Below are 24,365 nucleotides of genomic sequence, written 5' to 3' on the forward strand. Positions count from 1 at the left end.
CAACACGAAAACTCTTTAAGAAAATGCAAGCTTTTATCCAACATTATTCACGAGCAATACAATATCAAACTTATATATGTATAAAAATTTAAGAAACTATTTTATCAAATACAAATAGATATCATCTCTAAAATAACACAAACAATGATCATATTCTTGAATATGTATATAAAGAAAAAAAGCTTCTAGATGTTGATACCAAGAACTACCCAGCTAGCATATATAGTATAGTAAAAAAGCTTTGTATGTAATTTTGTTCGTAGCATAAGAGTTTTAAAGCTTGCCTTATTTGATATCTTGTTGAATGTATGCCTAAGGTATTTATAAAACGAAGTAAACATTAATTGTACATATAACAAGAGTTGTTATTATCTTTTTAGTTATTTCAATTAAACTTGTTATGATAGTCCTTGCTGAAAGTTGACCACAATAAAAAAACATAAGCTCATAATTTATATGATGATTGTTACGAAAATCGCCTGTAACTTACAGATGCAAATATAACAACAATTCTAAATTATCATCAAACTCCTTTCTTAATTACATAACTACACTTTACAAATCAAGTTTACGAGACAAAGTATTCTAATCGGTAATATATTACCAACTTATGGAGATTCAGGTATAGAGGTAGAGATATCATAATACTCAATTTAAAGATTAAAAAAAAATTAATCAAAAAAAAATTAAATAAATTAAGGTGCATGGTGAGCCCTAAGAACCAACTAACTGAGCCTATGCTTCTAAAGGAGACTAGAACATGACAAGAAGATAGCATTACTCCAAAAAAAAACAGGTTCCCGAGCACGCTTTCTCAGCAAAGCAGCATATTTATCCCCACATCACCAAAACATGCTAAAAAAATTTCTAAACCAGTATGTGCAAGAACCTGCAGGTCAAAGCAGCTTGCACGTGTTATTTGGACCAAAACATTGCAAGCAACTCCTTGTAATAATGATGAATTGATAACTCTTTTTTCCATATAGACCTAATCAATAACCTTTTTATAATAATATAATAAAAAATATTTGAATTAAGCAATAACATTTTAATAAATAATAACGTAAATGATTGTATAAATAATATTAATTGCGATACTCTGAAAAGATTTTCTAGCCATATAAATTTTGATGACCGGTATGTGTTGTTGTGATGCGTGTCACTGTGTGTATTCTTTTCTTGAGTAGAAAGGAAAAAGTAAACGGAAGCCCCACTCACCCTATTTAAGACTATAATTGCTGATGGTCCTTACACAGGGGCTAACAGCTATGTAGCTGCTCAGAAGCCATAAAATAAACGGAGAAGAAAAAACAGAGCCGCTAAAAAATGGCCGTTGGGGCATTCTCCGTTGATGCTTCTTCACCCAGGAGCTTCGACGGTAAGATCACACTCTCCGTTCTCATCACTTGCATCGTTGCTGCATCCAGTGGTCTAATTTTCGGATACGACATCGGAATCACAGGTACTTTCATCAAATATTTTTCCTATTAATTTCTAATTTTTTTCACCTCTCACCCTTCTTTTAGTTATGTTCGTAACAAGAGTATGTTTTTCTGTCCCGAAATTACGAAGCAATAAACTAGGTTACAGTGCTTTTGCCCATTCATGAGTTTAATTGTTTTTTTCCATGGCAATTGGAATAGAGAATGATAAACGATGAGAGTGTTTGGTTTGGTAATGGCACGGACCAGCTGGTAACCCTTTTTTTTTTTCCTTTTCTGTTCTAGAAGTCCAGAAATCATTAATTCATTATTTTTGTCTACTCGTCAACTCAAGTCAACTTTTGTCTACTCGTCAACTCAAGTCAACTTTTGTTGATTTATTCTCACTTTACAACCAAATCAATTAATTGCGTTTCATTAATTTGCCTGTAATTCTTACTATTAACATTTTAATTATCAATGCTGCTTCCAACAGCAACTACACGTGGCTAATTTTTGTTACTTTAGCCTGCATTTTAAGTTTGCCCAAACCCTTCTATTGAATTTAATTTATAACAAGAGAATTTTTGAATAATTTTTTCTCTTGAAACTTTTGAATAAAAAAATAAAAATTAGTTTTAATTTGTAGAAAGTGTAGTATAGTTTATTTAAATTTATTTATAAACTAAGTTTAGTTTTAGAAAATAAATTTATTTTATTATATTTTTAAAAGGTTAAAAGTATGATGATTTGGGAACAAAGGAAGAATTAATTGAAAACAAAACGGTGACATGTGATTTCAGGAGGTGTTACCACGATGAAACCATTTCTTGAAAAATTCTTCCCATCAATACTGAGAAAGTCTTCTAGAGCTGAAACAAACGTGTATTGTGTGTATGACAATCAGTTGTTCACACTGTTTACGTCCTCCCTTCATCTGGCGGGATTCATATCCTCTCTCTTGGCCGCTCGTGTCACCACCGCGCTGGGTCGGAGAAACACCATGACCTTTGGTGGTTGCATCTTTTTCGCCGGTGGTGCCATCAATGGTGCTGCTCAAAATATTTTTATGCTCATCTTAGGTCGTATCTTACTTGGCTTTGGCGTCGGTTTCACTAATCAAGTAAGTAAAATTTGGATTATATATCATATGTTAGCAGTTTTAATTTTTATCAAGTACTTGATCATTGATGCATTTATAAAAAATAGGTTTAATTAGGGAATTTCATTTTAATAGGTTTAACTAGTTGGTACTTGGTTCGAGTTACGACACTAGGTTCAATTCAATTACCATGACAAGTGTTCTTCCTTCTTCCTTCTGAATTCCTTTATTATAGTGGTGACACGTGAGGCATTTTACAATGCATAGTTGGTTTGAGTGTGTAATTATAGGAGTTAACACGGATTCCCCTCTTTTCCCAATTAAGATTAGCTCAACAAATGTACAAAATGTTGTTTTAGGTGTGCAGTTCCGGATCCTCCACTCCATCCACACTTATCCAAAATCTTAACTATTTATTATATTCTCTTTCCTATTCAAACACTTTGTAACAATAAAATCAATGGACTTTGATGTTGACGGCGTCATTGGATCCAAACTCCTGCAATTGAATCCGGATCCTCTGCAAGTGCATCATCTCCAACCATATTTGTCTTCATGCAAAATCTCAAACCTTCACCACGTTCTCTACATTCTCTTCAATTATGTTGTGTAATAACACAATTAAGGCTCTTTCTTTTTTATTTATATAGTTGTTTTTTAACATATCATTCTTTTTAAAATATTAAAAATACTTTTTAATATTCTTTATTTTTGGAATAGCTAATCCGAAAAAAACTATGAATTATAGAATTCATAAGATATTTTTTATTTTAAAAAAACCTTTCAGATTCTATAATTCATGAAGAGTTTATTTTAAAAAATACATTATGAATTATAGAATTTGAAAGATATTTATGAATTAGAGAATCTGAAAGGTATTTTGCATCCAGGAATACTTTTTGAATTCTGCAATTCGAAATGTATTTTTTTCTTAAAAAAATATTATTAATTGTAAAATTGAGAAGATGTTTTTGGATCTGAAATTTCACTCTGAGCAGTGTAAGTATAAAAATAATACATTTTTAGATTGTAAAATTTGAAATATATTTTTTAAGAATAAAATAATCTTTTTACCTTACATATAGGGTGTGTAATAAGAAACTATGGAGATGCAAGAAGAAACAACCCACAATTAATTGTTTAGATGCTGGTTGGACCAAATAAGTTGGAGAGTATCCAATTGAAATCGGATCCTTTACAGTTTCTCCGACCACATTTTCTTCATCTAAAATCTCCTTCATTCATCCTTCATACTCTCTTTGATTACAATGGGTCTACGCAGACATGTAGGTAGTATCCACTGTTACCCTGTCTAAAAAAAATTATCCTATAATTCATTTAATACCTGTACCTGGATAGGTTGAGGGCCCATATAGTACCTGTGATTGGACGTACAATTGTTGACGTGTCGGTGATCTCCAAATTCCTTTAAGTCTCCTTCCTTCAATATTGATGCTCGGTCGAGGGGTTACCTGCGAATTGCACTCCAACGTTTAAGTAAGTATTATATTTTAAGCGTGTTTTGGTAGAATATGAAAAAGGTACCTTATTGCTGCACAAAGGGTCTCTATTTTATAGCATTGGTTTATGGGCCTTAACCCTAATGGGCCGAACATCAGTTATTAACTGATATATGTATAGTGGTTCCTTGATATCAGGAACGTGTATCTTTTAGTTATTCAGTTATTTCCACATATTTCGGGTTGCACATTGACTCATTCAACGCTACTTGTAACTATCACTACTTACAGTATTTCCTATGTTTTTTGACTCGGGCAGTCGGTCAATGAGACCGAGACTGACTTGTCCAGTACCGACCGGTACACTTGCCTCCAGGCTCGAAGAAGTTAATTTCTGAAGAGCCGAAGATGACTGTTGGAGTTCCCGATGTTAGACGTGATGGTTGGGCGCATTCGATCGAGGTGTATTCTGTTTGCTCCTTATACTATGTCCTATAAGAATTTCAAAGAAAGGTATTTTAAAACTTTCGTCGAGCCAGACGGTCGACCTTATTTTTATGATTCGAAGGGGAAGACTAAGTTTCCTTTTCAGTGGATCCAAAATCTCACGAAAATTACTACCTGGCCAAGGTCTTCGAGGACTCCATGGGATAAGGAGGCTTTATTTGTTTTTTACCAGCTCCCTTATAAGTTACCTACTCTGGAGTTAGTAGCGTTGTACGGGTCGTCTCGGAAGTGGGCGAATTTTACTGGTATGTAGATTTCTTATATACATGGTTGTATTCGTTATGTTGATTGTGTTTAATTCGCTTGTGCTTTGCAACCATCATGACTTAAAGGGACCCGACTCTTGGGGATTATATGACCCAATTGCGACGTCAAGTGACCAATAAAAATATTAGTATCTTCGAGACGGCCGGGAACAGAAACTCGACCGTCCCTATTGACATAATTCATCCACAAGTTTTTGTTCCCCCTGTGGTTCGAAAGATGGGTCAGCCTGTTAAGATGCAACAAAACATAGAAGCAGACCCTTCCTCTCCACAACCATCTGTGCTCAATCCTCATTTGCAAGTGGCTTCAGGTGTACAAATTTCAATATCACCTGAAGATGAAAGCGTGTTAGCCGCGATCCCCACAAATAATTTAATTTCAGAATTAATGGAGCTGCATAGTCTATCGTTGCTGGTTAGCCGTGCTCTCCAAGAAGAGTTGGAAAGGACCACGACAGTAGTGGTGGCTAAGTTGAAAACCGAGTTGGCGGAATCAACTAGCTCATTAAAGATAACATTGGAAACGATGGGGCCCTTGAAGAAAAAATGCGCCAAGTCAGCTTTGAAGCCGAGGAGGAAAAAAAGGCGTTAAGGGTCGAGCTAGAGTGATGTGAATGCAATAGCAAGAATACAAGATTCTTTGACATTCTTAGGAACAACTTGAGTTGGTCATGAATTGGCACTTTAATTAGAATTGGATCAATGTTCTAATTCAAGAACTCACCAAGACTTTGCACCGAACCAAAGCTCACATGGAAGTCCATATATTGTCAAATTGAATCAAGCAACAAGAATGGAAGAAAACATAATTGAACTCAGCCAAAAACAGAAAACTACCAAACAGAAATTGAAGAATAAGCTAAGAAACACAAATTCAAACGGTGAAAAGGATGAAGAACACTAAAACAATGGAAACTACCGATTGAAATTGCAAGAGATGAAAGAATGAACACTTATTGAATGAAGCTTGCTGGATTTGAGAATTTGGAACTGCATTCACGCCACTTGGAGTCTTGTTCCAAGATAAGTGAAAGGTTGCCGCCACTTGAAGCTCACCATTGGCACACAAGATAAGGCAAAGGAAGAAGAAGACAACAAGACTCACAATTTCTCTCTAAACTTGAGTATAGTTTCTTTACTTCTAATTTCCAAATCTGATTTGTACAAGGGCAACACCTTTATTTATAGCCTAAAAGGTGCTGAAATGCAAAGCTAAATGTGCCCCTAATGACATTCAAATTCGGCGCCAACTAGTGCATGAAGGAAGTGTGACTTTCCTTCCTAGTTTGGCACCTCCTAACTCATATCTACACTCCCCCTAGCATCCCTTACTAAGTTCACACCTATTTATTAATATCCGCACCCCTACTCTACACAATAGAAATAAGAAGAGTCATCTTTTGATACTCTTGTCCCAAAGCTCTTGCCAAGCTCCTAGTGATTCGTTGGGCTTGGGCCCCTTGTTGGGCTTGGGCTTCATGGGCTTGAGCGTCCTCTACTTGGTTTCCATCATAGAGGCCGAAAGGGCCAAGCATGCAAAGGAACGAGCGAGGGAGAAAGTTGAGGCTGAAGAGAGAGAGAAAACATTATCCGTCGAGGTGAAAAAGTGTCAGTCTTTAATGATGCACATAAGTGAAGACTCTTTCTACTAAGGCCTACATCAAGCGACCTTCTTCCACGACATACCTGTTGAAGACTCTAGGTATGACATCGAGAAAGATGTCGTGGGAAGAAAGTTAGTGTCGATCAACGGAGGTGCCGACAAGGTGATGAAGGAGGTCGACGGTGACGGAGAAAATGCCACACCCCGCAATGAGCCAGAACCATCCTTCGAGGAGTTGTTTGAACCACTTTGATCGAATATATCCTGGAGCCAGGATGTAGGCCTAAACAATGTTTAAATTTGTCTTAGTTTAGAACTTTATAATTTCATGCTTGAACATGTTCGCTTTTTGATAGACTGGTAAACATAATATATGTACATTATTTGTTCGTAGCCTTTTCTTGCTCGTTTTCATAAAAAATTGGGTTGACTGAGACTATACTTCTTTCAAGCATTTAGTTATAAATATTGAACGTTAAACCGATATAAGGGCAACAACTGATGGTTGACCGTCGAGCATATAGAAAGATAATTTTGCACTTAGTTAATTTAAGTGATTTAACTCGAAATAAAATTTGATCGATTGAACGGTGGGCAACAATAAAATGCTAACACTTTGATTGAAGAGAATATGGCTTGAACAATTTTGACTTTGATTAACCGGTAAAGAATTATTTTATATCGATTGTCGGATGCGAATTTTATTTCGATCGCTCTATACAATATTTATTTCATTCTGGTTGCTTGACGTGATATTTATTTCATTCTGATTGCTCGACGCGATATTTATTTCATATCGCTCGCGATATTTTATATGGTTTGGATTGAATCGTTGTTAACGATGATAATTGTGTTCGGTCGACCCTAGATGGCCTATTTAGAGTTATTCTAGTTAACTTAGAATAATGAAGTGCGCGGGTCGAGGTCAGACTCTCAATGAAGACGATTGGAGTTACAACTCCTTAATTTAATTTGGATTGTTATGTGTGTTGTTCGGGCCATGTGTGGTGGTTTAGTTGAACTGATTGAGGGGTTATCCTTAATGGTCAATACAATAGCCAGCCGCCAGCCACTATGTCTACAATGCGAAATGGTCCTTCCCAATTACTTGAGAACTTACCATCTTTCTTTCGGGCGTCACTGCGCATTCACCAGACCATGTCTCCCTTTTGAAAGTTTCTTGGCTTCACCTTAGAATTATATCTTCTTGCCACCCACATTTTGCACGCTTCTTCTCTTATTCTACTTTTGTCTCTAAGTTCATTGATAAGGTTAAGGGCGACCCACAAACTTTCTTTATTCAAATCCAAATCCAATGTTTGTCCTACCTCGGCCCTACGGTGGACGCCAATTGTACCTGTATAGGTTGAGGGGCCCATAAAGTACCTATGACTGGACGTACAATTGTTGACGTGTCGGTGATCTCCAGATTCCTTTAAGTCTCCTTCCTTCAATGCTGATGCTTGGTCGGTCGGGGGGTTACCTGCGAATTGCACTCGATGCTAAAGTAAATATTCTATTTTAAGTGTGTTCTGGTAGAATATGAAAAACGTACCTTACTCCTGCACAGAGGGCTCTATTTATAGCATTGGTTTATGGGTCTTGACCTTGATGGGCCGAACATCAGTTATTAACTTATATGTATAGTGGTTCCTTGATATCAGGAACATGTACCTTTCAGTTATTCAATTATTTTCACATACTTTGGGATGCACATTGACTCATTCAATGCTACTTGTAACTGTAGCTACTTACGGCATTTCCTATGTTCTTTGACTCGTGTGGTCGGTCAACGAGACCGAGACTAACTCGTTCAGTATCGATAAAAAGTATTCATAGATTTCGATACTCACGAATAACTTTTTAAAAATTAAAATTATTTTGAAATATAAATTCAAATAAAATTTGATCTTAAAATATAATTTAAATAAAATTATTTGACAAAATATTAGTACAAATAAATATAGTCTTTATAAACAAAATTCAAATAAGTTAGTTCACAAAGTATAAGTTAAGAAAATAATTTCTTTAAAAACACTTTAATTTCATAAGTTTAAATAATTTATAAAATCAAATTATAAATAAATTTTTTATTATTAATTTTTCTTTCATCAATACTTAAAGTTAAAGTCCTTCTTTGAACATTTTGATTGATACCTCAAGTTCAAGTGAGATGTATAAAAAACAATAATTATGTAGAAAGATACCAAGTTCACCAAAACTAAAAGTTCAATAATCTTAACAAGTTCAAGACCTAGGTTTTTACTTAGTAAAAAAATATATTACTCAAAATAGCTAATAATGCTCATTTTGACACTTTAAGCTTTACTAAAAAAACTCATGTAATCATCTCCATCCATCTATTTCAATTTCAATACAGAGACTATCAATTCAATGTCAATAGCAATCAACTCAAATCAATAATTCAATGTAGTTTGAAAGAGTCTCACTTATTTGGAAGTTGTAATTACCAAATCATTCTAAGAATGTTAGAACTCAAATAATATATTAAAAAATTAAGAGATATTTAGAATAAAAAATTATTCTAAATTGAATGTTTTCGGATGGAAATTATCTAAACTCGTCATCTATTTCGGATGAGAATTGTGATAAAAAAAATGGACAGAGAAGGATGGAGATGAGAAGTTTTGAGAGAGAAGAAGGAATCAATGGAAGAAACAGTAAAAACAAGACAGAGAAGAAAGAAACAAAAGAAAAAAAAAAGGTTGTTTCTCCTCCATCCCAACAAATGACTTCTTGCACTCCATCATTCTCACACAAAAGACCATTTTACTAACTTTTGGATTATTCTTTCTAGAATATTTTCTGGAACATACTTTCCAGAACACATTTTGTGAATTCCATACCATTCTGGAAATTAAAAACATGTATTCTAGAAAAGATATTCTGAAATAATTTTTTGCCTTCTGAATTTGTATTCCAGAAATACATTTTGCTTATGGAATCTCTATTCTAGAAATATTTTTTTGCTTATGGAACCTTTATTCCAGAATCATCCAAAATTATCAAGAATAATGTTGGTATTGCATAGAATGTAGGGGTGCAGGAAGAAAAATGCAGGGGTGTAGGAAGAAATACCCAAGAAAAAATAACAGAAAAGAAAGGGAATGGGCCCTAAGGCCTAAACTTTACGGATTCAACCAAGTAAAGGTTGAGAACCGGACTGCTTCTTCCTGCAACCCCATATTTTCTTGTGGCACCCTATATTAAATATGAAAAATATCTTTTTATCTTTCTTGTGTCACGCCCATACATAATTCAGAAAATATTTTTGGATCCGGAAGTGTTCTCCAGATTATAAAATCCGGAAGAAATTAAAATAAAAAATCTGGATTACATAATTTGAAAGCTAATCTTGGATCCGAAAGTAGCTTATGTATTATGTAATCCATAATATATTTTAAAAAAATAGTATTTCAGATTACATAATCTAGAAGTCTTTTCTGGATTTAAGAGTAACTTATGGATTATGTAATCTAGGTATATTCTGGATTAAATAATCCAGAAACTATTCTTATATTAAAAAAAACTTCTGAATTATGTAATTTGAGAGCTAATCACGAATATGAGAAAAGGTTTTTGGATTATATAATTCAAAAGTTAATTACAAATTTAAAAGAAAACTTCTGAATTATGTAATCTAGAATATAAACTAGACTTTAATTTTTTTTAATAGAAAAACATTTTTAGAATACAAATTTTTTTATGAGAGTGGTACAAAAACATATGAAGGTGCATAAAGAAAGAAGCAGTGTGAGAACAGTTGAGAGAAATCTAAAGAGTGAAATATTAGCGCATATTGCATATTTATTTCTGTACTTGAATTTTGTTTTTTTCAAAATAAAAAATTGTTTGAGAGAACTAGTCTACTAAAATTATTATCGAAAATAATGTTTTCTTTTCAATTTTATAAGAAAAAAAAAACATCTTTAAATTCTTGTGGACCCTGTATTTTTCCCTCACTTCCATTATCAACAAACTAGTTTTCTAAAACTATTTTAGAATGTAAAAGCAATAACATAATCAAACACACCCCTACACTTTGTTTTTTCTCTGTCAAAGGAAGTAACAATGCCCCTGTTATCACCATTTCGGTTTGAAACTTCTGATTATTTATACTCACAAAATAACGTTAATTTTGGTTGTGAAAGGATAGACATAGTAGGAGTCTTGAACTTAATGAAGTCAAGGTCGCGATTGGGATGGATATTTGCTCCATTCAGATCATATTTCGCTGTCTTTAACTTAAAACGATTACATTGAATAAAAGTTCACTAATAATAGTCTTGGATTTTTCTCATATATCATCTCTTTGGATTACTAATACAAAATTTGCAATGTTGCATGTCGCTTAATTCTCAAATTAAAGGCAACGCCATTGTACTTGTCTGAATTGGCTCCAACCAGATGGCGAGGCGCGTTCAACACCGGCTTCCAATTCTTCATCGGAATCGGCGTGGTGGCGGCGAACTGCATCAACTACAGCACCGCGAGGGTTCCATGGGGGTGGCGCATGTCCCTGGGCCTCGCCACAGTCCCCGCAATCATCATGACAATCGGTGCCTTCCTAATCCCCGACACTCCGAACAGCCTAGTAGAACGCGATCGCATAGACGAAGCTCGAAATGCCCTCCGCAAAGTGCGGGGCCCCACCGTGGATGTGGAACCGGAACTCCAACAACTCATTAAATTGTCGCAGCTTTCCAAAGCCATGGAAAAGGAAAGCGTTAGGACCATTGTTGAGGAACAGTACCGGCCTCAGTTGGTGATGGCGTTCGTTATTCCACTGTCTCAGCAGCTTACGGGGATCAACATTGTGGCTTTCTATGCTCCTAACCTCTTTCAGTCTGTGAGCTTCGGCAATGACTCTGCGTTGCTTTCCGCCGTTATACTCGGACTCGTCAACCTCGCTTCCATCCTCGTCTCAACTGCGGTTGTCGATCGATTTGGCAGAAGATTCTTGTTCATAGTCGGTGGCCTTCAAATGCTTCTCTGCATGGTACGTCAAATCAAGCTTTATTGCATGTCAACTTGTCATTAGACAATGCTGTAACAAATCTTTATGGTCTTGTTTGTTACTGATTATGGAAAAGATTAGTTTGACATTAGCGAATGACCATAACCAATGCTGGAATTAATTGCATATATTTTGCACTGTGTCTGTACTAAAATGTTTTGATGATTGTGAAGCTTGCGGTGGCTATTGTGCTGGCAGTGGAGAGTGGTGTTCATGGTACAGAGAACATTTCAAAGGGCAACACCATATTGGTACTAGTATTGTTGTGCTTCTACGCTGCAGGTTTTGGTTGGTCCTGGGGCCCTCTTTGCTGGCTAATTCCGAGTGAGATTTTTCCCTTAAAGATAAGATCCACTGGACAAAGCATTGCCGTGGCAGTGCAATTCTTGACCGTCTTTGTTCTATCCCAGACGTTCTTGACAATGCTTTGCCACTTTAAGTTTGGGGCTTTCCTCTTCTACGCGAGTTGGATTGCAGTCATCACCATCTTTATCATACTGTTCTTGCCCGAGACCAAAGGAATTCCTTTGGATTCAATGAATGCAATATGGAGCAAACACTGGTATTGGCGAAGGTTTATGGTTAAAGGACAAGTTAGCCGAGATAATCATCCAATGACTAGTTAGTATTAGTTAGTACATATAAATATGTTTGGTTTTGCTTGTAGGTCGAAAATAAAATTATCTGCAACTTAAAGACTGTGGCTACATGCATAATGTATATGAAAGCAAGAAAGTCTAAATGTATGGTTGGATGTATTTGCATCTCTAACTTCTCATTCTTTTTGTTTTAACTCTTATATGCTTTGTTTGGATAAGAATTAGGAATAGAAAAATGATGAATTTGTGGAAAAAGTGTTTTGGATTAAAAAAAATGGAAAGTAAAGAAAAATAAATGAGAATATTTATGAAAGTTTGTGTTTGAGGTAATGAATGCGGTTGATTTTTCTTTAATTGCTGAAAAGTAAAATTATAATTTTTTTTATCATAAAAATTATTTAAAAATAAAATATAATTACTTGTTTATTCATGTTTGAATTAAAATATTATTTTTATTACGATCAAATATCCTAGTTAAAAAAATATAAATTATCTGACAAAAAGTTATATAACATAAATTTATTAAATAATTTTATTAATAATATTATTAAATATTTTTATTACATAAATTTTGTTGATATTTAATATTTAATATTTTATTTTTATTTTTATTAATATTATTTTATTTTATTTTTATTACATTATATTATATAATCGATTATATTTCCCATATAATTTGTTATGTAATTTGATAGTCGATTTCATTTTATGAATGAAATCTCTTATTACATTACTGATTTTTTTTTCAAATCCACGTGACTTTCTTTTTCTTTCCATTCATGTTAGTGACGATGAAAAACCAAGCCATATATACTTTTAAATTTATGCTCAAATTTCTTTGCAAATATATGGAATCAAATACGAGTGTCTCTCTTAAATTTGTCTGAGTGAACAATAATCATCTAAAAAGAAACACAACATTAATATCTAATTTGTAGTAGAATTGACATATCTCTTTTATAGATTAGACATAAAACCAACCAACCAATGAGATCTTACAAGCCCATTTCATATAGATTCTCATTTCATATAGATTCTAGTGCAAGTTGGTGTAATGATGGTGGCAATAGTTGGCAATTGCTTCTTCCACTCCATAATTTCTTCCTGAGTTTTTTTTTTATCAGCAAAGAATAAATAAATTAAAGGAGACATTTCAGGGATGTCCCAACCCTTATACAGGAACCTTACACCACATGTAATGAACCACATATAGATTAAGGTTACCAAACCATAGAAAAACCAGTACAACAGTGCCCTTCATAAGTTGGTTCCATACCAGATATAGAGAAGGCTACACACCAGCAAAATGACCATAGGACTTGTCCCAGCCAGACCATGTGTGACCTCTCTAGGGGGTGTTACATAGCTCATAACCAGACTTTACCCCGTGATTACAACCTGCATAGTTGAGCATAACCGCACTTATGGAGAGTTAACCACTAGTTAACCGGCATTTACCTCCAGGAACACATGGTTTTGACATAACCGACTTATTAACTCCACAACCCCTCTGCTTCTGAACCCGTTCTGCAGCTCCTGCTAGTTCTGCACCTACTCAGCTTGAGTAAGACACGAAGCCACCCTAGTCCAGATACACCCTTTTATAGCTCCACAGAGGCTTCCCCGCACCTTCATACATAAAAGCTACGCCCTACTACCATTCCACAACAAACGAACCTTCTAAGTCACCGGCACCCTGCATACTCCAATTGTACACCAGCACCCTTAGAACCACCTTATACCATCCAAACAATTCCACAACCGATCCACCCACTAAACCTCTCTTGACTTAGGCAAACCACCCACCAATGTTAATACCATGTCATACACTTCTTCCAGAGAGTAGACCCTGCAACCTATGTACCTCAACCCAGCTACCCTTACATGGTTACACTTCAACACGAGTTGGACCCCAAAAAGAAAAAAATGCTGAACCCACCCCACATATCAACCAACAGGTTATGTGGCTTCCTCTTCCATACTTCACCCTACAACACCATTAGACGCCTTATGTCCCCCCAGAACCATACCTGGTTTAGCTAAAGCCATTTGGGCTTATAGGAAGAACGCCAAATAATCCTTCTCTAAACTATCCGTCAGTAAACCTTATTCAGCAAAACCAGCCATAACAGTTCCTCCTTACCCACCCTACACCGTATTACACCTGCAGAAAGCACCACAGGACCAACTCCTTCAATACTACCTGCCTGACCTTCCATCTCCCCCCACTCAACTGCGGCTGGCCACTACACATCTCCTATTTATAGCTAGTAAGACAGGGGATTGGATTCAGCACCTAATCTGTTAACGAGTATGAAAAATTATTGCCTTTGTGTTTCAACCACGACCACGATTTAAGCTGAGCCTTGTGTAGCACTTCTTCCTCGTCCACTACTCCTTGTTGGAACATAACAGAATTTCTATGCTCCCACAAACTCCACACTATGGCTGCCCACACCCCTTTCCAAACTAAATTTTGCTTATGATTTACCTGGAGCATATTAAAACTCTTGAAGTGGATCTTAACATCATTGTGTTGGACGAACTCAATTCCAACCCACTTGAAGCACAAAGTCCATACACGCCACGCATGTTTACATTCTATAAAAAGATGTTGATTTGACTCATCCACAGTTTTACACAAGACACATTCAGGGTTGTTAATCTGAACCCCTCTCCTGCTAAGAGCTACTCTTGTCGGTGTTCTGCCCCTAATCACCCGCCATGCTGTGATCAACACATTAGGGAGTGCCTTTACCTTCCATAGAAGCTTAAACACCTCTACTTGAGGAGTATTTTCCGCCTCCACTAAGCACTCATACGCCGCCTTTACTGTGTAGCACCCTGACTCGCCACCTCTCCAAACCTGCACATCGTTCACATTCCTAATAACATAAGCATTGGCAATGTGACAACTAAGATCAGATTCTAGTGATGCTTCCCACTCAAACCTTTCTCTTCTCCATCTTAAACGCCATCTCCACTCCGACCCTTCCCACACTCCAACCTCCCCCACCCTTTGACCTTGATCCAGAGAAAGATTGTATAGCCTTGGAAAGAGTGTTTTTAAGTTTGTTCTACCCACCCACACATCCTCCCAAAATCTGACTTTATCTCCCCCCCTAGTTTCCACCCAACCTGACCTTGAAACCACCCTTCTCCTCCTCCCTCCTTACAAATTTTCATCAGATCTCTCCACCACCATGACTGATATTTCACCTGTGTCTGCTCCCTACTATTCTCCATTCCGTACTTCGATTCCAACACCTCCTTCCACCTCCCTTTCTCTTCAGATATACACCGCCATTTCCACTTAGCCAGCAGCGCACAATTAAACTTCCGGATCTCTTTGATACCTAGCCCACCTTCCTCACGCTCTTTACACACTTCCTTCCAACTGACCCACGAGATCGACCTTTTCTCCTTACCCCATCCCCACAAGAACCTCCTTTGAATTCTAATAATGCTCTTACAGATCTCCTATGGTGCTTTAAAGAGAGACAGGTAGTACAATGGTATAGCAGACAAGACAGATTTTATCAAGCATAACCTACCTGCCATTGATAGGAATCTCCCTCTCCACACACTAAGCCTGGATTTCAGTTTGTTTAGAACAGGCTCCCAAAACTTTCTCTTCCTTGGGTTACCCCCCACTTCAAGACCCAAATAGCTAAATGGTACACTCATCTGGTCACACTTTAAGGTATTTGTATAGCAGTCCATTTTGCTTCTTTGCACATTCATACCTACTAGTTTAGATTTGTGAAAATTGATCTTCAATCCTGAGGCTAGCTCAAACCCCCTCAGGATAGATTTTAAGGTAACCACATTCGAGAAGGAGTCCTGACATAAGAACAACGTGTCATCAGCAAACTGGAGAATACCCAATTCCACTTCTTTCCTTCCTATTCTTAGTCCCGTGAATAGCTTAACCTTCATCGCTTGCCTTACTAGCCCTGCGAGCCCTTCAGCTACCACAAGAAAGAGAAATGGGGCAAGAGGATCCCCCTGGCGTAGCCCTCTTGACGGTTTGAACTCCTCCGTTGGACTCCCATTCACAAGCACGGATACTGTTGCACTCTCCAAACAACCTTGGACCCATATTATCCACTTCCTATGGAAACCCATCCTCTGTAGCAAGTCATAAAGAAATTCCCATCTGACAGAGTCATACGCCTTTTCAAAATCCACCTTTAAACACAATCCTGGCTTCCTTCTCCTCTTAAACTCCTCTATCGCCTCATTAGCCATCATAACACTATCCAGGATCCCTCTATCCTTGAGAAAGGCCGATTGACAGTCATCAATAATGGCGGGGAGTACCTTCTTAAGCCTACCTGCCATCACCTTTGAGATAATTTTATACATAGAACCTACTAGGGATATAGGTCTGTATTGCTCCAATTTGGTTGGGTCCCTTACTTTGGGTACAAGAGCAACAAAAGAGGCATTACAGCCCCTTGGGATTACACCATTCTTATGGAAAAGAGCGAAGGCTTCCACAACTTCATATTTTATGAACCCCCAACTTTTCTTTATAAAATTCATATTAAAACCGTCTGGTCCTGGGCTCTTCAATCCCTCACAAAGCCAAAAAGCCTCCCTTATTTCTTCCTCGTCGAAGCCAGCAACCAAGGACACGTTATCCTCAACGGTGATGGTCTTAAACTCCACCCCATCAAGTCTAACTCCAAAGTCTCTCGTGACTTTAAATCTATTTTCAAAAAGTCTCTTCGCTTCGGTGCGCACCGTACCAGGTTCCTCACACCACAGGCCCCCCACCTCCACCCCCTTCACTTCGTTTCTAAGCCTTCTCCACCTCAAGGAGGAGTTAAAAAACTTAGTGCACGAGTCCCCATTCTTGAACCAGTTCACTCTAGCTTTTTGACAAATAAGGGAATCAATCTTTTTCTCAGTTTCCATCAGCCTACCAACCAAATCATATCTTCTCAGTCTATCAGATTCACCAAGGTCAGCATTACAATCCCTACAATCCAAGTCCTCTATCTCCTGTAATAGTCCTTCCTTTTTGGTATGCAGGTTTCCAAACACCTCCCGATTCCATATTTTAAGGTTTTCCTTCAGGCACTTCAGCTTCATCTTGATCTTTTGAAACACTTCCCCCTGAACAGCATATGACCCCCACTTGTCCTTGATCATGTCACAAAACCCCTTTTCCACTAACCAGGCGTCAATGGACCGAAAGGGTTTGGGCCCCCAATCCTTGACCAGGGACTTCACCACAATTGCACAGTGGTCAGAAACTTCCCTATTTTGCACATATTGTTTGCTCATAGGCCACTTGTCCAACCACTCTTCTGACACAAGCACTCTGTCAAGTCTACTCTTAGCATATCCATTTGCTTTGAACCAGGTGAATTTCTTGCCTACTAGAGGCAGATCAAGAAGAGCATTTGTATCAATAAAACTATTAAAACCCTCAATCTCCTTCGCTTGATCCTCCCTAACCCTTATTCCTTTCCTTTCACATTGGCTTCTGACAGCATTAAAGTCACCGCAAAGGCACCACACTTTGTCTTGATAGGCCCGTTTTACACTTGACAGCTCCTCCCACAGGGCCTTCTTATCCCTCAGATTATAGGCAGCATAGACGTTTACAATTACACAACTAAGATTAGATACTCGGTTTTTGTCGAAGACAGCTATGAAGCCTTTCCCCATAATATGACTCTCATAGCTAAAAGCATCCTCGTACCACATAGACAACAAACACCCTCCTCCATTATCACCTTCAAGATGAAGCCATCCTATTTTATTACTCCCCCACAAGGAGCAACATTTTTGTTGTGTAACTCCATTAGCTTTTGTCTCTTGCAGGCACACAAACTCCACCCCTTCTTTCCCTATGACATGACGTACGTACCTAGATTTGGTACTCCCCCCAAGCCCTCTTATATTTAGACTAAGAATAATCATAAGGCAACATACCTTCCTCCATTTTCCAGACCCCTAGCAACCTTTTCATCTCGATCATCCATACACTCATACTCCTTCACTACTTCCTCCTCTTCCTTCCGACAAAAAATCCCCACTTGCTTTCCAATGGCCCACAGCGAGGCTGGTTTCGCTAGATTAACCGTTGCTCGTACACGAGAATTACAGTTATTAATATCCAAGTCAGAAATTGATGCAGAGGCCATCCCTCCTCTGGCGCTCTCTGATGGCCCTACCACAGCAGTTTTGGATCTTAGGCGAGCAGAGCGTCGCGGAAAGGGGCAAGAGTCCCCCAATTCCAGTAAACCTTTCTTTTTACGCCTTTGGGGAGGAGAATTTGATCTACTCTTCAAGTCACCCGCACCCCTTCTGAGCTGGGAGAGTGCACCCGCTCCCCACGACAATACCCCTACCGCTCCGTCGTCTACACTACCTCCTCGCATGCCAGACGAATAGCCCACCCGGTCTGCTGCCACTAGAGCCCCTTTTTGTAACTTGCTTCCTCCAATTTGGTATGGGGGTGAAACCTTACGGCCAACATCACTTCCATTGTCCTTTATCCCTTCTCTGCAACTCACTCGCTCATAGCTGAGAATGCCTTTTGTACCCCTACCGCTACTTGATGGAGGAGTTACTTGGCCCACGTACTCCTTAGAACCCTCACCCACCTGTATTGGGCCACAGATCCCTACTTCACCGTGGTGGGCCTTAAGGTTATCAGCCCATATAGCAAGACCAGATACTTTTTTAACATTTATAGAGCACTCAATATCTACAACTGCTTTAGCCGTCTCCGAAAAGGCAGGGTTGCTATAACTAGCCTTTTCTCGTACTAAAGAAGAGAAATTGGCAGGGTCAGAACCTTTTTGTGCATTACATCCCATCCACCCCTCTTTAGTGACTGGGTGCCTACCTTTCCCCTGACTTTCCCCACTTTTTGATACAGATCCCACAAAAGGGTATTTTGACTTTTGCATGTACTGTTCACCTACACCCACCTTCAGTCCTCCACCGTCAACCCCCCCCCCCCCCCCCCCCCCCCCCCCCCCCCCCGGCCGGCACTCCTCACCATCTTCCGCCCAGACCTTCTCCATACCACTCTTCATAGAAAAAACTGATTCTTCGACATAGGTTTCCGACGAAGACACACTGTCGGATGATTCACCACCCCAGGGTGTAGCTCTATACCCCCCTCCCTCAAAACCAGAGAGCTCTTCTTCTATGAGGATATTACACACGGCCTTATTAATCTTCACTTTCCTAGCCATCTTGGCACAACCAGAATTCTCAAGGCGAACCTGCAGTCTTGCATATTCCACAACCTCCCACGATAGCGTTAGCGCATCAACCGACACCAGCGTTGCTGATTTGGACAGCTCCCCAATGACCTTCGTGAAACAGTCTTTATTCCAGCACTGTAATGGCACCCCATAACACCTAACCCACATCATTCTAGACATTATTGAACCAACCTGTATTACTCCTCAGAATATCCTCCATAATCTCCCCATCTGCTGGGGATACCAGGACCAAGCCATCACCTAGATATCTAACCTTTATCATCGACATTCCCCCCTTTACTATTTCCTCTTCCATCTTTTCATAATCCATGGCACCTACTAGTTTCCCAACAACGCTTTTGGCCAGCCACAGTGGAGCATACTGTTGAGTTCTGAACGACGGTCCCTTCCACTCCTTTCTTGCTTCACCTACTACAACATCAGCAAAAGATCTGGATCTACTCTTCTCCACCCACTTCTCCTTGCTCCTTCGCTCCCCAAAGTGCTCTTCTACCTTAGGAACCGTGTTCCTTTCCTCCTTTTTTTCCCCATCATACTTCACTTCAGGCGCCCTCCGTTCATCCCTTCTTGCACCCTCCTGAACCCTCTTATACTTCGGTATATTCACATGGAGCTTCCTATTTCCGATGTAGATCTGGTCAAGCTCTCTCTCAAGGCGCGCCACATTTTTTACGTCGTAGAAACTTACAAAACCGAACCTCCGTCCCCATCTGTTCAGTTTCCGCGAGATAAAAACCTCCTTCACTCTTGCCCATTTTTGAAAAACATTGACCATATCCCTTTCGCCCAGACCATGCGAGAAGTTCGCGAAGAAGAAAGTAACAAAATCATGGTCATTCCCCACTCCACCATCCCTACCAACACCATTCCGCCATCTCTGTCCGTTCCATGCCATCTAGCAGCTTCTTAAAACTAATATATATAGATATAAATATTAAGATGTGTGTAAGTTTGGAAGATAACTAAGAGGTCTTTTGAAAATTATCAACTCAACCTTGTTACTACAAGAAACTCACTCTTCTTTAATCGCTTCTCTAAACCCTAATCAAAGAAATTTTCTTTATCTTTCATCTCAATCGTTCATCCTCTTCGCAAACCACACTCTATCCCTCCATTGATTACAACAACCTCACCTCTTCCCCAATGATGCATCCGCTGCTGGCTCTCTTATTTAAGTCTATTTGTGATTTTTCTTTTATTTTGTTATTGTTTAGGGTTTAGGGTTTAGGGTTTAGGGTTTATTATTCTTCCTGAGTGATACCCATAATGTTAAAGTTGATTCTAGCCCTAATCTCACTTCTCCTATAAATCATTCTAACTCTCATTGTTCTCACTTCGATGTTCACTCTCCACACACGAAGGTATGTTCTCATAACATAAATGTTGGTATGATAGAAGTAATAAAATTGTTTATTATTCATTTAAAGCACCCTTTTGAAAGGCTTATAAACACATGTTCTGTTACAACACAATTGTTTTGTTTGAAAATAGAACCAAACCTAACTACTAACTCTGTTTTAAAATAGTTATATAACAAATGTCCTCCCATCAACAAGGACTTGACCACAAGGTCCGACACCTACACCCATTAAAAGTTTGGAAATTTCTGTTGCATTTCATAGAGGTTTCTCCATATTGCATCTTCTGGATTTGTCTCAATACACTGCACCAACACTTCAACTACAAATTTATTGTTTTGTTTCTTCATTCTACGAGCTAGAATCACCAATGTTTGTGGAACAAAATGATCGTCACTGTTAGCAATAAAGGTAAAGTTGTACTAGTTTATCTCCATGTGATGGTTTGAGTAAGAAAACATGAAAAAAAATATGAATCTTATAGAGTTAGTAGATAAACCCAATTTATAAGCCACATTGTCAATCCTTTCTAAAACTTTGTAGGGACCATAATATCGGGCAACTTGTGAAAATGCGTATTGGATAAAGTTGTCTACCTATATGGCTGAATCTTTAAATAAACCCAATCTCCAACCTTGTACTACTTGTCAGTCCTCTTTAAATTCACATAAAATTTCATAGAGTGTTATGTCTTAACCAAATTTTATTTTAATAGCTAATTAATTTCATCCCATGTCTTCATAATACAGGTTACCGTTGTTGAACAAGGTGCTTTGATGTCTCCAAATCCAAGAGGAATGCTTGAAGACCTTGTTGCTGGTTGGGTGTGTGTGTCTAGAAGTATTTGAATTTGTTAATCCACTCTTTATGATGATCCAAGGTTAATTGAATTTTAATCTTTTTAAAAAAGAAGTGTTTTCTAAAGAGTGTGAAAATTCAACCTGTTGAAATGTCAATTCAACCAGTTGTTTTACATTTAGTGGATTTTGAAAATGATTTGAAAAGCTTGACTTTGTTTTGACTTTGCTGTCAAACCAATTCAATCGGTTGTTTCGAGAATTCAACTGGTTGTTTTTCTGAAAACCTTAACAAAATTCTGTTAAGTTGTACCAATCTGTTTTAAATGATTCAAACAGGTTTTGATTCTTGAATTAAATGTTTTGACCATCTGATTGGAGTATAAAAAGGTTGTTTTACGCTTCTGGTCATTAACTAAGAAAAAGAGATAAATCAAAATCAGTTCTCAAAGTGTGGAATAGGATTGTCTTGTAATTCTGGATTGTAATATTTGATTTTACCTAGGTGTATTCTATTCTCTTCTTCCTTAATCATTGTATTTCTGTGTGATTTGGTGTGGTGCAGTTTCAGAGGGTTGTTTTGAAAACTGTGTTTGCGAAAGATTGGTGTGTGTTCTTGAGGGGTTCAAGATCATCACTCTTGGAGTGTGTTGTGTAATCTAGGTTTGATTACATAGTGAATTTTGAGTGGTTAGTTGAGGATTGGATGTAGCTCTTGCTTAAGAGTGAACCAGTATAAACATCTTGCGTGAATCTCTCTATCCTTACACTCATTAAACTGCTTCAGCTTTGATTTTATAAACTGTTGGTTTAAATAACTGGTTGTTTCGTAAAAACAACTGGTTAATTTTCTGGAATCAAACTAAAAACAGTTTTCTACTGAACAATTTTCTAATTGATTGATTCTTCATAGTCTTTCACTCTACCTTCAATTCTTGCGAAAATCTTTCAAAAGCAATTCACCTCCCTCTTGTTTAAGGCATATAATTCTAACAATTGGCATTAGGATCTGAGTTCTTGAAAGTCATTCAAATTTTCGATCCTAAAACCTTTTTTAATGGCTTAAAAACTATCCTTTGGAAGGGTGCTTCAATAAGCAAGCCACCTCTGTTTTGTGGTCTGAATTATCAGTTTTGGAAGGTCACATGAAAATCTTTGTGGAGTCAATGATAGAGGAATCTGAGATGCTATTGTAAATGATCCTTTTGTTCCTATAGTTGAAAAAGATGATGTTTTCATTGAGAAACCTTGCTCCCAATGGACTGAGAATGAAAGTAGAAAAGCCCGATTGTATTGCCAAGAACATCACCACTTTTGCTCTAAATTCTGATGAGTTTTTTAGGGTCTTGCAATGTGCTTCAGCAAAGGAGATGTACGACATCCTAGAGGTTACCCATGAAGGAACCACTAATGTGAAAATAGCAAGGAAGCATGCTCTAATTTAGGAGTATGAAATGTTCAGGATTCTTAAAGAGGAAACCATCTCTGATGTGCAAAAGAGATTCACCCACATTGTGAACCACCTCATCAGCCTTGGCAAGATCTTTGAAAGGAAGGAACTAAACATCAAGATTCTCAAATGCTTAGATAGATCTTGGCAACCTAAAGTCACTGCAATTTTTGAATCCAAGGATTTGACAACCTTGATCACAACCTCCTTGTTTGGTAAGCTAAGGGAACATGAAATTGAGATGAACCAGCTGAATGACCAAGAACATGAAGAGAAGCATGTGAGGAACATTGCTTTGAGAGTTGTTGGTCACAAAGATGGTTAAGAATCAAGTGAGGGTAGTGATGGTGAGACTCTCAACTTGCTAAAAAGAAAGTTCAACAAGTTCTTGAAAAAAAACCAGCAAGGACAAGAACCAATCTTCAAATAGGTATAACAGTAAGAAACTCAATGATTTCAATTATACAAATTATACCTATTTTGGATGTGGTAAACAGGGTCATATCAAGGCCGATTGTCCCAACAATGAAAGCAAGGCGAGAGGAGCAAGCAAGAAATTTGAGAAGAAAGGAAAAGCTAAAAGAGCCTACATTGGCAATATAATGATGATTCTTCCTCTAGCTCATCATCAAATGCAGATGAAGAGGCAAATCTATGCTTGATGGCAAAGGGAGAATCAGAAACAAGTAGTGTAAGTTCCAACACTTCCATAAACTTTGAAAATTATAGCCAACTTCTTAATGCTTTTAAATAGACTCATGAAGAAACTAATAGGTTGACCCTGTTGAATAACCGATTGAAAGACTTGAATAATTGGTTGGAAAACAGAGTAAAGACCTTGGAAGAAGAGTTGAACAATTCAAAAACTAATTTTGAAAATTTGGAAATGATTTACAAGAACTCTTCTTGCAAGTGTGACTCTAACTTTTGTGAAAATTGTGAAGTACTTTAAAAAAAGGTTCACTATCTTGTAAAAACTGTGGATAACTTTTCCAAAGGCCAATCAAACTTTGAAGCTGTTCTTGCATCTCAAAAATGTGTATTTGGAAAAGTTGAACTGTGTTTTAATCCAAACAACAAGAATAGATCAGTTTCAAAGTCATTTTCTAGCTTCTTTGAAAAACAAACAATTGATTTGGCGAAACAACCGTTTGTTTTGTGCTTTTACTACATGAAGAAGAGCTACTCTGTTAGATTCTGCAGAGTTAGAAATTTTTTTGTTCCCGGGGGTGTTTTAAAGTGGGTTCCTACGAATTCTAAGGTTCCTAATGATCCATTTAATGCCTATGGACCTAAATTTTCTAGGGGACCAAGTCTTGTTTCTTGAATTATTCTTGCAAGTACCCTTGAAAGCCAAGAATTATATAGGTGTAAAGATCTGAAGTAAGCTCTTATGCCTGCAGTTCTGAATTACACACAGCAAGACTCTTTGAATGTCAAGTGACACCCTTGCCTCATGTATAGTGGTTGGCTAAAAGAGAATATTCAAAACTTAAGAACTATATGTA

The 24,365-nt window shown here is 37.7% G+C and overlaps 1 protein-coding gene across 1 annotated transcript; it reads left to right on the forward strand.

The window, feature by feature from the left end:
* Nucleotides 1–1,106: 1,106 nt before the first annotated feature.
* On the forward strand, nt 1,107–12,168 carry LOC137825608 (sugar transport protein 5-like). The gene is made up of 4 exons (XM_068631317.1): nt 1,107–1,462; nt 2,225–2,544; nt 10,750–11,379; nt 11,571–12,168. The coding sequence occupies exons 1-4, from the start codon at nt 1,327–1,329 to the stop codon at nt 12,021–12,023; spliced, it is 1,539 nt and encodes a 512-aa protein (XP_068487418.1). The 5' UTR covers nt 1,107–1,326; the 3' UTR covers nt 12,024–12,168.
* Nucleotides 12,169–24,365: the final 12,197 nt, after the last annotated feature.

The sequence above is a fragment of the Phaseolus vulgaris genome, chromosome 8, assembly GCF_000499845.2.
Source record: "Phaseolus vulgaris cultivar G19833 chromosome 8, P. vulgaris v2.0, whole genome shotgun sequence".
Taxonomy (NCBI): Eukaryota; Viridiplantae; Streptophyta; class Magnoliopsida; order Fabales; family Fabaceae; genus Phaseolus; species Phaseolus vulgaris.